The sequence below is a fragment of the Musa acuminata genome, chromosome BXJ3-9, assembly GCF_036884655.1.
Source record: "Musa acuminata AAA Group cultivar baxijiao chromosome BXJ3-9, Cavendish_Baxijiao_AAA, whole genome shotgun sequence".
In the NCBI taxonomy this organism is placed as follows: domain Eukaryota; kingdom Viridiplantae; phylum Streptophyta; class Magnoliopsida; order Zingiberales; family Musaceae; genus Musa; species Musa acuminata.
This window is the reverse complement of record NC_088357.1, coordinates 48,310,812-48,325,167: the sequence shown is the minus strand read 5'-3', so window position 1 is coordinate 48,325,167 and position 14,356 is coordinate 48,310,812. Positions and strand designations below refer to the sequence as shown.

The following is a 14,356-nucleotide window of genomic DNA, read 5'->3' as shown; positions in this document are numbered from 1 at the left end:
GAGCAAAGGATCAATCCACAACATATGCAGAATCAAAAAAGCAAATCTCATTACTCAGTCCAACTTATGATATTCACAAAAACACAAACAGGTCAACATAGAAGAGATGGGATGACGAATCATTCGAAGTAGGATTGTTGAGATCTTCCTGCCACAATAGGCAGCCCTACCACATTAACATGGACTTAGGTATACTAAAAGACGAATATTTCTTTTAGAGTATGAACTTCCAAGTTCAAGATGCAACCGATATAAGCTACTGCATCATTCTTCAAGACTAGACACCAAATAAAGAATTGTGGCGTGCTACTGCAATGCATGTGCAATAAATAGAAAATAAATTAAAGCAATACCAAAGTAAAATGAATTTTAAATAAATTGAAGAACTCTACTCCTCAATGCATCTGCATAGAAAACCACAAGCGATGAGCCCTAAATAAGTTCCATGACCCAAAGAGGAATTCAAGAGCAACAAAAGGCGCTAGTGAAATAATATGCACTGGGCAAACAATCACCGAAGGCTTGCATGCGTCAATAGACTAAAAGAGCACCACCAAAGGCTGCTTGACAAAGGACCTAAAGACGTATATGCACATAAAGAGTATGGAAAAGCAAATTTCATAGTCAGACATATCTCTTTCCAACTATGATACAATGGCAAAATGCCAATCTATATATATATAAAGCATATGCCTGGTATATAACATCACAAAACTTATACAAGTTCAAATATATGAAGTGAATAGAAAAATACCAAATAACATTAAACAAAAAATCGACATCAAATACACCATTAAACAAAAAATACTGAAATATATTATATATCAATATCATAGTCATCAAAGAACATGTAGGATATCCTTAAAACATTGATGCTTTTAACCTAGAAGCAAAATTCTAAGCGAAAGAATTCCCACAAAAATTTAAGATCCACGCCAAACTAACTAAAAGGGATTTCTCCCACAAAATTGTGAAGAAGGGCTTGAGGTCTAAAAAGACAGAATTTAAGTGGTGGAGGTTTCTTCCAAGTGAGAAGACTTCTGTGAAAGGTTACCACCATTTGAGAGGTGTCCATCCTCAAAGCCACAGATTAAACTTGGGGCACTTTTTGCCATTTTCCTTTGATGTAAATTCAGGAAACCAAAGGACACATATCTAGCAATAATAACAGGAAATAATTTATCAGAAGATATACAACTAGATATTTGTTTAGGCAAGATAGCAGCAACACATGTTTAACTATATGTAACAAAATTGCTTATCATAACTTGGTAAGAAACATAAGCTAAACCCCATAAGCAAACTCCACACTTCAAAGAACATAAATTTAAGTGTTACAATCAAAATTCGAGAGTCTAAATTATATCATGGAAAATAGAATGTGTAAAGGTTCTTGTAGAAATTGATGATTAATAATGGAGAATTTCATGGTATATCGCTTGGCATCACCCAAAAATAAATACATGCAAATAATAGTGCTAGCCAACATAGAGTCGTGTGTTTGAGAGAGAGAGAGACCCAATTCCTTTTGACATTCTTGGGTTTTGATCCATGATAACAAGAACATCCCTCACCTGGAAACTACAATAAAATTCCAAAAGATATGCTGCTTTAGAAGCAACTACTTACATGAGAGTTCACTTACAGGGAGCTCTGGCATGCATATGACATTTTTAATCCCATGAAAGAAGCAGTCTTTCTCATCATCAAATATACCAAATAAAAAAGTATGTGGAGCCACAGAAAGAAGAAATCTAATAAATCACCAGATAATCATAAAAAAAACCAAAATGCTGTTTCACTAACCTATAACAAATCAGCAAGTAGAAAAAGTTGATAAAACTTTCCGAGCATGATAGGGTCTTCAAACCGTAGCATGTTGGAACGTCAAAAAAAGATTGTGGGTGGCCATCATCATCAAACCTTGAAGTACAAGCCAAAAGAATTTAAAGATTCCAACTCTAAATAATAAATCTTGTTTGTTTACAGTCAAAATGTTCAATGAAACCCAAATCGATTAAATAACATCACACCAATTAGGTTAGGATATTAACATTTGTAGAAACTTCATATGTAGTGTTATTAGTGTGCTTTTCAAAATATGATATGAGATTAGCTCTTTCTTTCTTTGGTTTCTAATTTGTCTTAGATACTTGTTCAGTCGAGGGAAGATTTTTGTTGCAGTTTAGGGGCCTTGGTCAGAATCAAACATGCGAAATTAGAAAGCAAAGTGAACACTAGTAAGCATTAAAGACTTCAACAAAGTGTAGCCGCATCGGCTACCTTTGACGCAATAAAAGAATACATTTAAAGAAACCATACAACAAATAGTAAAAGAGGTGATCGATCATTATACTTGCAAGAAATTTTCTTTTATTTTTCCCTGATGTGTCAATTTCCCTCGAGTCTAAGTCTTCTTGAAATTAACCAAACATGAGATCTGTCACACGGTGCCAACACCGTGAGACACAGTGAGGGGTGAAAGAAAGAGTTTCTCCTGACTGACATCTAATGATTATCTCGGAAGCAAACTAAAAAGAAATACCAAGAAAGAAGGCCAAACGAAGGAGATAAGATGGTACCTGCTTTCTCTCTAACCAATGTCTTTCTCAAGATTTCAGTTCCCCTGCTCCCCTCTCTCTCTCTCTCTCTCTCTCTCTCTCTCTCTCTCTCTCCATGTTCCCTTTTCTTGTTACATTTTTTTTTCTTTCCTTTCTCCTCTCCTCCTTATCCCGTCTCCTCCCCGCTGCTACCGGTCCATCACCCGGCACTTCCCGCGGTGGCGCTTCTCACCGTGTTACGCTCCTCCGCCGTAGATCGTTGGAGTCCCTCCTCTCTCCATCATCTCCGTTGTCCTTGCCACGTTTCCCGTGGTACCGAGATCCCGAACAGCACTCCGTCCGCATATAGGACTCTTATACCGCCTTCTCCAACATTGGCGCTCGTCGAGATCCATGATGCCCGCCGCCGCCTCGCTCGATCGGTTGCCGCCCTCCAAGGAAAAGAAACAAATCTTCAAGAAAGAAAGGGACAGAGAGAGAGAGAACACGGAGGAGGGGAAAGGAGGAGGAGAGTCTAATAAATAGGCGGGTGGAAAAGGGAAAGCCGTTGTGTGATCGACGGCTCAGATTTTACAAAGCACTTGTTCCGCCGTTGTCGGGGAGAAAGATTGATAAACGACTGAGATTAAATCTGAGTTAAGTCTTTAAGATTCGATCATGATAAGTCTCCCCTCTTCGTCTCTATATATTTGTTATATTAGTCCTATTTTTTATTCTGGCAGTCAGTCAGCATCCTTAAAATAACTTGGCTGTGATGCCTGCGATCGCAAGCGGTGAAGGGATAGAAGCACTGCCTTTCCTGCCTTTGACATCATCATTACCCTTTTGCAACAAATAACTTTGCGTGCAGTGATTTCAACATAAAAGAAACAAAGGAAGGAAACAAATGGGAAAAGAGTGTTCAAGAAAAATAATTAAGAAATCTAAAACAAAGAAATTTAAAAGCATTCAAACAAAGAAAAGTCTACCGAACAGTACAAGCCAAATGGACAGCACAAAGATGGTGGCTGATTTCTATCTTCTTAAACAGATAATAAATAGGTGACGACCATATAGAAAGAACAATGGAGTGCCTTATGGATCCTTCTCAGGTCATGCCATTTCCATTCAATCAGGGTTACAGGACAGTTCAGCTTTTGATTTGAATATGCCTCAACACTTGGACTATTGGATAGAGATGTAATGGTCTCATCAATAAGTGGCATTTGATCTGTATTCTAAAAAAATCAAGATTGTTCAGGATCTGATGTGTTCCCCAAAAATCCAATCTTTTGATCTGCATTCTGAGAAACACAATTCGATCTGATGATCCATTAAGTGAACGGACCATTAAAATCCATTCTGAAGTGATAGAAGAACCCCAAGAATTCTCTGTTTTAAGTTTAAATTCATAAATGGAAAATAAATACAACATATTTGAAGTGATGCATCTTAATATTGTTCTTTCAAACCATAAACTGATTGGATCAAACACAAACACAATTGCCTTGGATTACTAAATGGACCATCTTAGAATTGGGTTGCATCCAATCCATTGATAGGTAAACCACATGACACCCCTTCCCTCTTATTCGGGGCAAAAAAAAGCCAAAAAGATGCATCTAAGACTTTCGGCACTCCTACATACATCAATCATGTAGATTATCTTTTCCAAGGTTTCACAAATATTGTGAACGGGAACACCAATTCTTTCAGCTGACTGACCAAATGTAGCACTCCTTCAAAGTATCTTTTGTTCCCTAAATGCTATCTTCTTTCATGCATGCTAGTAAACAGCTACTTAACTAGCAAAAAATCCACCAACGAAGAAATAACTGCAGCTTGTAAAAGAACAAAGCAAGTCCAGTAGTGTCTGATACCTGAAGCCTGGGGATGCCTGCGTTGGACAAGGCAGAGGAAGAATGAGTGAAGACCCACCGCTGAGACATAAAATGGTACGTTATAATGTCAGAATCATCGTCATCTTTACAGATTCTAACAACGGCTCCCTCGGCACACCAGAAACCTCAAGAGGTTTGAATCCAAAGTAATCATAATCGAAGTCTTTGTACGAGTGAGCTGCAATCTGAGATGATTCGATCTGGAGTTACACAACCTACATGTTTATTAGGCATAAAAAAACAACTAGAACAATAACCATGACTAAAGTCTCGATCGTAAATTAGCTCTTATCCAATCAAGCAGCATTCTGAAATAATTCAATTGGAGTAATACGATCTGCATAAAAAACCCTGTTAGAACAAATTAATCATGTAACCAAAAGCAAACATCCTATCATAAAAGAAAGGGGAAAAATTCAACTAAGATCGGACAGAGATCATGCCAGATTTGCATAAACATATGGATAACAATGACGGAACGATGTAGATTATTTTTAGCTGCACAATTTATCATCACCACAAGCAAGTAGTAATAGTAACTGTGCATCAGGAAAATTCCAAGACAATAGTTCCATAAACGGTAGCAAATCATGGACCTTCAAGATCATCTCATAAGCATCATCTGCAATCAACGGAGGTTCTTGTTCAGATCGCTCACCAGAATGATGATACATTAGCTTTATCATGAATCAATTGTCATCACCAATTTTGTGCAATCAACGGAACTCAGAGGAAACTACCGACCACAAAAAGAGCAAAACTAAAGGACTCAGAAAAGCAGAGATCATTTACGATTTCCCAAGAAGAAGGCAGAAACACAAATCTTGGCGACCAAAACGAAGAGAGCAAACGGGGAAGATCGAGCATAAAAAAGAAGACGAGGTGGGGGATACCGTGGTGGAATCGTCGAGGTGGCTGGTGGTCACGCCCTTGGAGACGCTGGCGCACAACTACTGGGCGATGGGGACGAGCCGCGCCGTGATCTTGTCGAAGGGGACGACCGCGTCACGAATCCTCCCGCTTCACCACTTGCGGACATCACGAATCCTCCTGCGGGGAGTCTCATCGAATGATCGGAAGAGACGGGCGACGAATGCGGCTGCGACGAACGAGAGATTGGAGTTAGGGTTCGGTGGGCAGGTTCTTGGAGAAGGCTTGTGGGGAATGTTGGCGCCTAGGAGCCGTCCGACTGTATTCATAGTCTATCGTGTTTTTTGAACCCTTTGGCGCGCGGGTCATGAGATGGCGTTTATCACGTGACTCGCGGAACGGTGCTGAGGCAGATTAGCAATAAAAAGGGATAATATACAGATAAAAAAAAACATATATATATATATATATTATTTTTATTCTTTATACTATATAATATCTTTATATTTATATATTGTCATTGATTTTTAATAAAAAAAATAACACCACCCTTAGCATATTTATGAGAATTGGATCATATTTCTAGTTTTTCGATTGAACCAATGAAAATTTTATTAAAAAGTAAATTATATATATATATATATATGATAATATCTTGTAGAAAAAATATTTGGACCAATGATCATATGATACGTATCGTGACTAATCAAATGCATGGATTAGTCTGCCCCTTTTTTTGGTCTATCTATATTGATACAAGTCAAAAACAGATGATCTCATCTTATTATGCTTACGTGAACAAGAACATGAAGAGAAATGATTTAGTCGGGCCTGATGTCGAGGGATCACCCGATTGGCTCTGACGAGCCCACGGCTGAGAGGTCACACCTAATTAGAGCTTCGGGAGAATATCCCCCGCACGGAGACCATCGTGATGAACACCTTGCCACGACCTCAGAGCGATATTAGCGGATACTCAACGACCCGGGCTTGTCGCCATCCGACGGTGCCCCAGCCGACCCGTCGCCAGTGTCGTCCGAGACCTTTCAGGACCTCACTCATCAAGTCCGAACATTGACCAGCAGTCCATTATCCCGCTCGTTTCTCATCCGCTGCACTCGCCTGCGATCCAACCACTGCAGTAACAGGAGCTGCCCGTTTGGTTTCGCACGCCACCTCAGGAGCTCCCCACTTCGTCTCGAGTCCGATCGGCCCAACTTGGGGATCGGGTGATGGCAAACCCGAGCGGGCACCCCGGAACCCGAGGCATTATCTTCGGATTCAACGGACTCCCTACGAGCCCAATTACGTTTTGTTAGTCAGCGGCTCGACGAAGTGCAGAAGGAGGTTCGCAGGTCAAAGGGAGAGCTCGGGGAGGACGCGCACCAAGGGTCCCCGTTTGCGCCTGAGATACAAGATCAGGCAGTCCCCCCGAACTTCCGCCTCCCCTCCCTTGACGCGTACGATGGCGCCACCGACCCAGTGGACCATGTAGCCGCCTTCCATGCCCAAATGGCGCTTTATGGAACCTTGGACGCCCTGATGTGCAAGGCGTTCCCCATGACTCTGAGGGGCCAGCTTGTGCATGGTATCACAGTCTGAAGCTCGGGGCGATCACTTCTTTCGATCAACTCGCCAGGGACTTTGAGCTTAACTTCCTATCCTACGCCCGGCCGAAGCCATCCGTTGCACTGCTCCTCAGACTCAACCAAAGGGAGGACGAGCCCCTCTCACATTTCGTGGATCGCTTTGCCACGCAAATCCGGGGTTTGCCGGACACTCAACCCTCTCTATTAATGCAGGCGTTTATGATAGGCCTGCGACCCTCTAGATTTTCCTGGTCCCTCGCGGAGCGACCCCCCACCACGGTGCCAGAGATGCTCCAGCGGGCTAACCAATACATCGCGGGGGAGGCTTGGGTGGTCGTGAGGAGAAGGGACGACTTTCGTCAGTGGGCTCCATAGAAGAGGTCAAGCACCCGCGGTGGCTATCCGATGTAGCCCTCGTGAAAAGAAATCTAGGCCTTGCCTTAGTCTCTTCCGAGCGAAGACTCAGTATCTACCTGACCGCCTCTCGACTCGCGGTTAGCCCTCGCCTAACCCCTTTTGTCTTTACATCCCTCGGCCAGCCCACCTGCACCATGCTCCTCGGCCGCATGTTGCCCGAGACCACGCCTGCGCGGCCAGACCGCCTACGTTGTGCTCCTCGGCCGCATGTTACCCGAGACCACGCCTGCGCAGCCAGCCCGCCTACGCTGTGCTCCTCGGCCACATGTTGCCCGAGACCACGCCTGCGCGGCCTGCCCGCCTATGTCGTGCTCCTCGGCTGCATGTTCCCCAAGACTACGCCTACGCGGCCTGCCCGCCTGCGTCGTGCTCCTCGACTTCATGCTGCTCGAGACCACACCTGCGCGGCCTGCCCACCTGCGTTGTGCTCCTCGACTCCATGCTACCGGAGACCACACTTGCGCGGCCTGCCCGGCCTGCTCGCCCGAGACCACGCCTGCGTCGTGCTCCTCGGCTGCATGTTGCCCGAGACCATGCCTGCGCGGCCTGCCCGCCTACGCTGTGCTCCTCGGCTGCATGTTCTCCGAGACCACGCCTGCGCGGCCTGCCCGCCTATGCCGTGCTCCTCGGCTGCATGTTCCCCGAGACCACGCCTGCGCGGCCTACCCACCTGAGCCATACCCCTCGGTCATAGCCCGCCTGCGTCATGCTCCTCGGCTCCATACTGCCCAAGACCACTGCCCTTGCGCGGCCTGCCCGGTTGAGCCGTGCTCCTCGGCCGCGTGTCGCTCGAGACCACAACCTTTGCTTAGCCTGCCCGACTGAGTTGTGCTCCTCGGCTGCATGTTGCCCGAGACCACAACCTCTGCGCGGCCCGCCCGCCCGAGTCATGCTCCTCGATTGCATGTTGCCAGTGACCACAACCTCTGCTTGGCCTGCCCGACTGAGTTGTGCTCCTCAGCTGCATGTTGCCCGAGACCATAACCTCTGCGTGGCCCACCCACCTGAGTCGTGCTCCTCGGCTGCATGTCACCCGAGACCACTTTCTCTGCGTGGCCTGCCCGCCTGAGACGTTCTCGTGAAGCTGCATGCTGTTCGAGACCACCGTCGCACGCCTAGCCTCCCTTATTTGCTAAATTCAGACTGCGCCCCTGGTAACGGACCAGCAACCGCCCGACAAGAACAAATACTGAAAGTTGAAGCCATGCCTCGGACTCTCGTTACAATGACCAACGCATAGCTTCTTTCCGGGGGAGAATATGATGAGGATAATAATGGCGACAAGACTCGGGCTAACGTCAACTGCCCCAGATGACGCCTCACGCCTCGATCGACCCGACAACACCTGGTCAAAAGGACCAGAATGTCGGCTGAGGTGCATTAACGTCATGCTCAGGCCCAATCCCTTACGCCACGCCAACATCGGTGTCAGACGCTACCAAAAGTATGATTCTGCCCCCTGCGGGCAAGCACATCAAACTGTTGAATATCGTATTTTGAAGATGAAACCTTTGATATGTGTTTATAATTTAATCTATGTTTTGAGTGATGCAGGATGCTTCGATCAGGATGAGACAATTAAAGCAGGAGGAATTGACATTTGCGCCGGAGGAGATCACGTCAGAATATTGGATGGCAAAACACTTTTGACGTGGGGCATCGGGCCAAGGAGAGCATAATTTCACCAAGGATATCAGGGTTGCGGAGGTCAACCGCTGATTGAGCAACAAGCCGCAAGAGAGGACGACGCGCTGAAGAATCGGACGAAGCGCCAACCAATGACGTGCCGAGCAATAGAATGTCAATTCGCGTTGTAATAATTGTCTAGATCGGAGTAGAGTTTTAGTTTGTGTGTGCAGGAATAACTACGATAATGACAAAGACATAAAGCGAAACAAAATGTCTGAGTCAAGAGCGAAGGATTCGTTGAGAGGTTGAGAGTTCAAGAGTTCGACGGAAGTCTGAAGGTTCATCGAGAATACTGCCGGAACTAGCCGAGAATGAGTAGGGAGCTTGCCGAAGGGTTTTTCGGAAGCTCGTCGGAAGGTTCGTGGGAAGTTCGCGGAGCTCGTCGAGAAAGATCGGAGCTTGCCAAAGAAGCTCGTTGGAACTCGCCAAGATCAAATCGTGAAGTTTAGGAGCTTGCCGGGAGTCCGCAAAATAGTTTCCGAGAGTTTATCGGAAGACCGCTGGAAGTTCGCCTGAAGAAGTCTTGACTTGCGGACTATGTAATAGCTTAAGAAATGTCTTTAAATTCGTAGTTAGCACGTTAATTAGGGTTAGGATTATGTGTTCATCCTATAACCCAAGTATGGGCTAATTGGGCCCAAGTTCAGACCGGTTTGGGCCAAGTTTGGAGCCCAACCAGTGAGCTGAAATAGTGTAAGCGGTGGCACTGCCCAGAACCCGAGAACTGAGTGGTGGCCCCGTTGGACTGAGCGGTGGCACCGCCCAGCACCCGAGAGGTCTGGCGGTGGCACTGCCAGCCTCGGAAACCCAAGAGAATTCAAAATTTGGAGCCCAAATTTGAATCCTCTTGGAGCCTATAAATACCACTCAATTCTCAACTGAGATGACAACCTTTGAGAAGCAAGAGATTGAGATAAAAGTCTTAGCAAAGCCTTTAGCAAGTTTTTGTTTTCAATAGCTCGAGTGTTCACCTCCCTCTTTCTCTTCGAAAAGTTGTAAGAGTGTGAACCACTTGTAAAAGGTTGTAAGAGAGGTATTTGTCCTTCCCCTTCAAAGTGATTTGCTAGTGGAAGTTGGGAGCCTCTTCGAAGAAAGCTTCGCAAGTGGATGTAGGTCATTTTGACCGAACCACTTTAAATTAGTGTGTTCTCTAGTTTGCATTTACTTATTGCTATTTACCTTACTGCAAACCTTCATACGTGTTTTATTTCCTCATTACTTTTGCTGGACACCTTTACGAACACGCTTTCAAGTTAAGCACTTCCGAGTTCGATTTTTTATCATACGAAAGATTTTTTCAAAATCGAAGTTTTAATCCGCTGCACTAATTCACCCCCCCCCCTCTTAGTGCCGCTCTGATCCTAACACAAACAACGGTAACCTTCCCTATAAATACCCTTTCGTTCATCAGGAGGAGGGGGAGGAGACAACTTAGCTAAAGAAACCACCTTTACCATCCACTGACTTGATCGTCGGAGGGGTCTGGTCGAGCACCCTGACCCGACCTTTATGCAGGTGCGAAGCCGAAGGTCCCCACTGGATGCGCAGGCGTCCCCGTCCCGATCGGGCCATCGTAATCGGTCACCTCAGCGGACTCGAGGGTCATATCGAAAAGATCCTATCATCCGAACCCGAACCGAGCTGCGTCGGCCCCGAGGTCACGGCTCAAGGTTGTTCCCACGACAAGATAGATACTGCTCGACCAATTATTTTGGAACAGTCATTGGATTAGGGCATCGATCGCTGATTGGCTAAACCAGATCATCCCGGAATCATGCCACCGTAGCGTCAGTTTCACATACCCCATGTGGGGTTCATGTCCATCACATCGGATATAGCCACATGTGAAAGACTAATGTAAGCGAGCGAAAATGAGTGCGTCCGAAACTTATTTGTCTCACTGATCAGAGAAATAAAAGCTCTCTAACATTTAATTTTACGATTTATGAGACCGATATATGTCCCCCAAGGAAATGAAGAGTTACAATTAGAGATATACTTTAAGATCGCTCATCGAGTCACAGCTATGCCCGTCCAAAACTCTATGAATTATTGTGACTGTGACCCTCAACTTGACATAAAAAACCCTTTCATCGTTTCATAGGTGCATATATTATGTATTTATTATATGAGAAAGAAAAGAAGCAAAAAGGAAAGGATAATTTATTGAAATAAACTGCTGATAATGGATTTTATCCAATGGCATGACTATACTTATATTTTATCTAAAGATATTGATCCGATTTCAAGAGTCCTTTGAATCGGATTTTATATTCAAGATATACTCATTGACGTAATTTATTATAATATATTAATTTTTATCTAAATTTATTTTTAAATTAATTATAAAATTAAAAATAGTAATTTTTTTTGTTAGAATCAAATTATAATAGAATTTTAAAGTTTGGATAACTAATTATCCTAAAATATCTTAAAATTTTAAAAAAATAATATAAAAATAGGTTAGGTAATCGAATTTAACTTATTTGAGTGTAATTAAGTTAATATAAGAAATTAAAAATAGAAAATATAAGCTTTTTGTGATTAGTTTTATGATAAATTTAGAATAATTTCATATAAAAAGTTAATATTTTTTAACATGTTCTATGAATGAGTGTACATCAAGTATAATAATTTTTTAGATAATTTAAAATATTTTTACATAAAATATTAATATATTTTTAAGAACAACTTGAGTTTTTTTTTTTAATTTTATCATGAATTTAGGATAATTCTATATAGAAACTAATATAATTTTTTAATATGTTATGTGAATGAGTGTAACTCAAGCATAATAACTTTTATAGAGAATATAGAATAATTTTATATAAAAATTAATATATATTTTAGGACTACTTAAGTTTTCTAGTTTATATGATATATTTAATATAATTTTATATAAAAATAATAAAATATTTAATATATTTTGTGAATTTGTGTAACTTGAGTTTAACTAAGTATAATGACTTTAAGTTAGAACGAAGAAATGGAGCAATTGAGGAGGAGTAAAAGAAAAGAAAACAAGAGAGAAAAAAAGGAGAAGACGATGATGAAGATATAATCGAAGAAGAAGGAGACGAAGGTAAAATAAAAGGATGATGAAAAGAGGAAGGAGCGGAAGAGGCGAGCGAGGAGTCGAGGAAGATCGATTCATCTAAAAAGAAAAAAATCAATCCTTTAAAATCGAGTCAAACATAGTAATTATACTATTTTTTTGTAATTTTATCGATAATATTTTAATTAAAATCTAAAAAAATTCTCCTTGGGAAAAATAAAATATGGAGCTGCTATCTCATTATTAAGGGGGTTTTCAGTAAATTACCCCAAAAAATAAAAAAATTAAAAGAGAGAAGAAGAAAAAGGAGTAAGAGAAGGAAGAGAAGAGTACTGAATAAACAAGAAAACAACAGAAGCAAAGTCATCTTCGCCATCAAATCTTCTGCAACACAGTCAGCAGTTCATTCCGCGGAGAACTTGCAATCCTTTCTGTCACCTGACCTGAGAAAATTACATCTACTCTGCATAGTTTACGCTGGTAGCATAAGCAAGAAAGGCAACATTATTGTACAGCAAGCAACAAGAAGAGGCAGGTGCAGCAGCAGCTGCAGCGCCACCTACATAGCAGAAAGCCCTGCAGCGGCGGAGTTGGGGACGGTACAGTCCCGGCGAATCTCACCTTTGGACCCCGTGAGCACATCCAACTGGCTCATCTTGATCACCGCCCTCACAAACTTCCTGAAGAACCGCTTCTGCTCGCCGGCAAACTTCTTCACCACCTTCTTCGTCCTCTCATCACCGAACAACCCCTGGTCCGAGGCCAGCAGCCCCTCGCCGTTCACAAGGTCCACGAAGTACATGTTGTCGAAGGCGTCGGGCGACCGGAAGTCCAAACCGGTGGCGTTCGCGGCCGTCGCCGTCGGGCACGTGGCGTACAGCCGCTTGGCGTAGGAGGGGTCCATGTCGGAGTCCTGCGCCGGGTAGAGGCGGTCGGCGAAGGCGGCGCAGTGGCCGACGCCGATGGTGTGCGCCCCGGAGAGGGCGACGAGGTCCATGAGGCTCAGCTTCTTGTCCTTGAACGTCTTCAGGAGGGCTGTGACGTTGGAGCGGGGAGAAGGGATGCTGGCGATCGTGTCGGCAGCGGGAGCGAAGGTGACGCTGTCGCGCCTGCCCAATGGCATCTTAAAATAGGGTCCTCCCGTCTGCAGCAATAACGACAACAAGAAGAAGAAGGCTCGCCTTAAGATTCGAACCAGCTCATCTTTCTTTCTAGTAGCGTGGAAGCCCTGCAAAGAAATGTAGGAGTGACAAGAACAGAATTGTATGCGTACCAAGAATACTGCTTCCCGGGCAGCGAGAGCGGTAATATCGGCACAAGAAACCACTGAGCCGCAGGCGTCCTCCACCAGGCCCCGGAGATCATCGATGACTTGGAGGGCCTTCGGCCTCAACGTCTGGTTCGGCGGCGACGCTTGCTCGCTATCGCTGCCGGTGAGCAGAACCGAGCCATCGCACCCCTGACAAACGGTGGCTTAGTCGAAACAACCAGTGAATGACAAGAGACGGCCGGTACCTGAACGAAGCAGTCGTGGAAGAAGACCCGGAGGAGGCCGGCGGCCAGGCCGACGTCGCTGTCGAACACCGAACGCAGGTGGGCGCGGACGATGGACTCGAGGTCGTGGCAGGTGCCGTCGTAGAATTCCCACGCCAGCCCATCCGCCAACGGCGGGTAGTCATGCAGCTCCGAACGAGAGGAGATAAGGGGAAGGGAAGAGATGAAGAGGAGGAGGAGAGGCTTGAAGGCCATGGTTGCTGCAAATGAGACGAGGCGTGTCCTCCTCAAAACTGTCGAGGAATCTTAGTTTATAAGCCGACGGAAATGGACGTCTCGATTCCACACGAATCGAACTCTCCTTCCGTCCATGCATTTGTATTATTTTGACTGGTTAATTTGTTGCAGAAAGCTGCTCTATATCACATTAAAATAAATATCTTACTTATTTGTATCTAGCAATAAAATAAAATAAAATAAAATAAAATGGAGTAGATATTACAATAAATTACGTCCTCAATTATTCCAAGCCGTTCAACGGGAGACACTCAAGTAAAGGAATTATTTTCCAAGGTGTCTCGAATATGTTGGGGAATGGTGGGTGATCACATATTCAAAAACGTCGATTTTGATTTTTTTAAATTAGAAATCAGAATCAAACTAATTTGATTCGTATTTCAAAACCAAAATCATTGGTTTAATTTTGATTGTGATCTTATCTATCGATTTCAATTAAAATAGAAAAAATATTCCATCAAAATTTTAACTAACGTTTTTGGGTTTGAGGTTGAAGATTTAAAA

At 43.8% G+C, this 14,356-nt stretch overlaps 1 protein-coding gene and 1 long non-coding RNA gene across 2 annotated transcripts; both read right to left on the bottom strand.

Annotated features, from left to right (window-relative positions):
• Positions 1 to 25: 25 nt before the first annotated feature.
• Positions 26 to 3,696, bottom strand: LOC135650103 (uncharacterized). Its single transcript, XR_010501463.1, has 2 exons — positions 2,583 to 3,696; positions 26 to 1,923 (listed from the first exon to the last, which is right to left on the bottom strand). It is a non-coding gene; the product is annotated as an uncharacterized LOC135650103 (long non-coding RNA).
• An 8,747-nt stretch (positions 3,697 to 12,443) lies between these two features.
• LOC135648508 (peroxidase 12-like) lies at positions 12,444 to 13,855 on the bottom strand. Its single transcript, XM_065166262.1, has 3 exons — positions 13,577 to 13,855; positions 13,335 to 13,520; positions 12,444 to 13,205 (listed from the first exon to the last, which is right to left on the bottom strand). The coding sequence occupies exons 1-3, from the start codon at positions 13,808 to 13,810 to the stop codon at positions 12,621 to 12,623; spliced, it is 1,005 nt and encodes a 334-aa protein (XP_065022334.1). The 5' UTR covers positions 13,811 to 13,855; the 3' UTR covers positions 12,444 to 12,620.
• Positions 13,856 to 14,356: the final 501 nt, after the last annotated feature.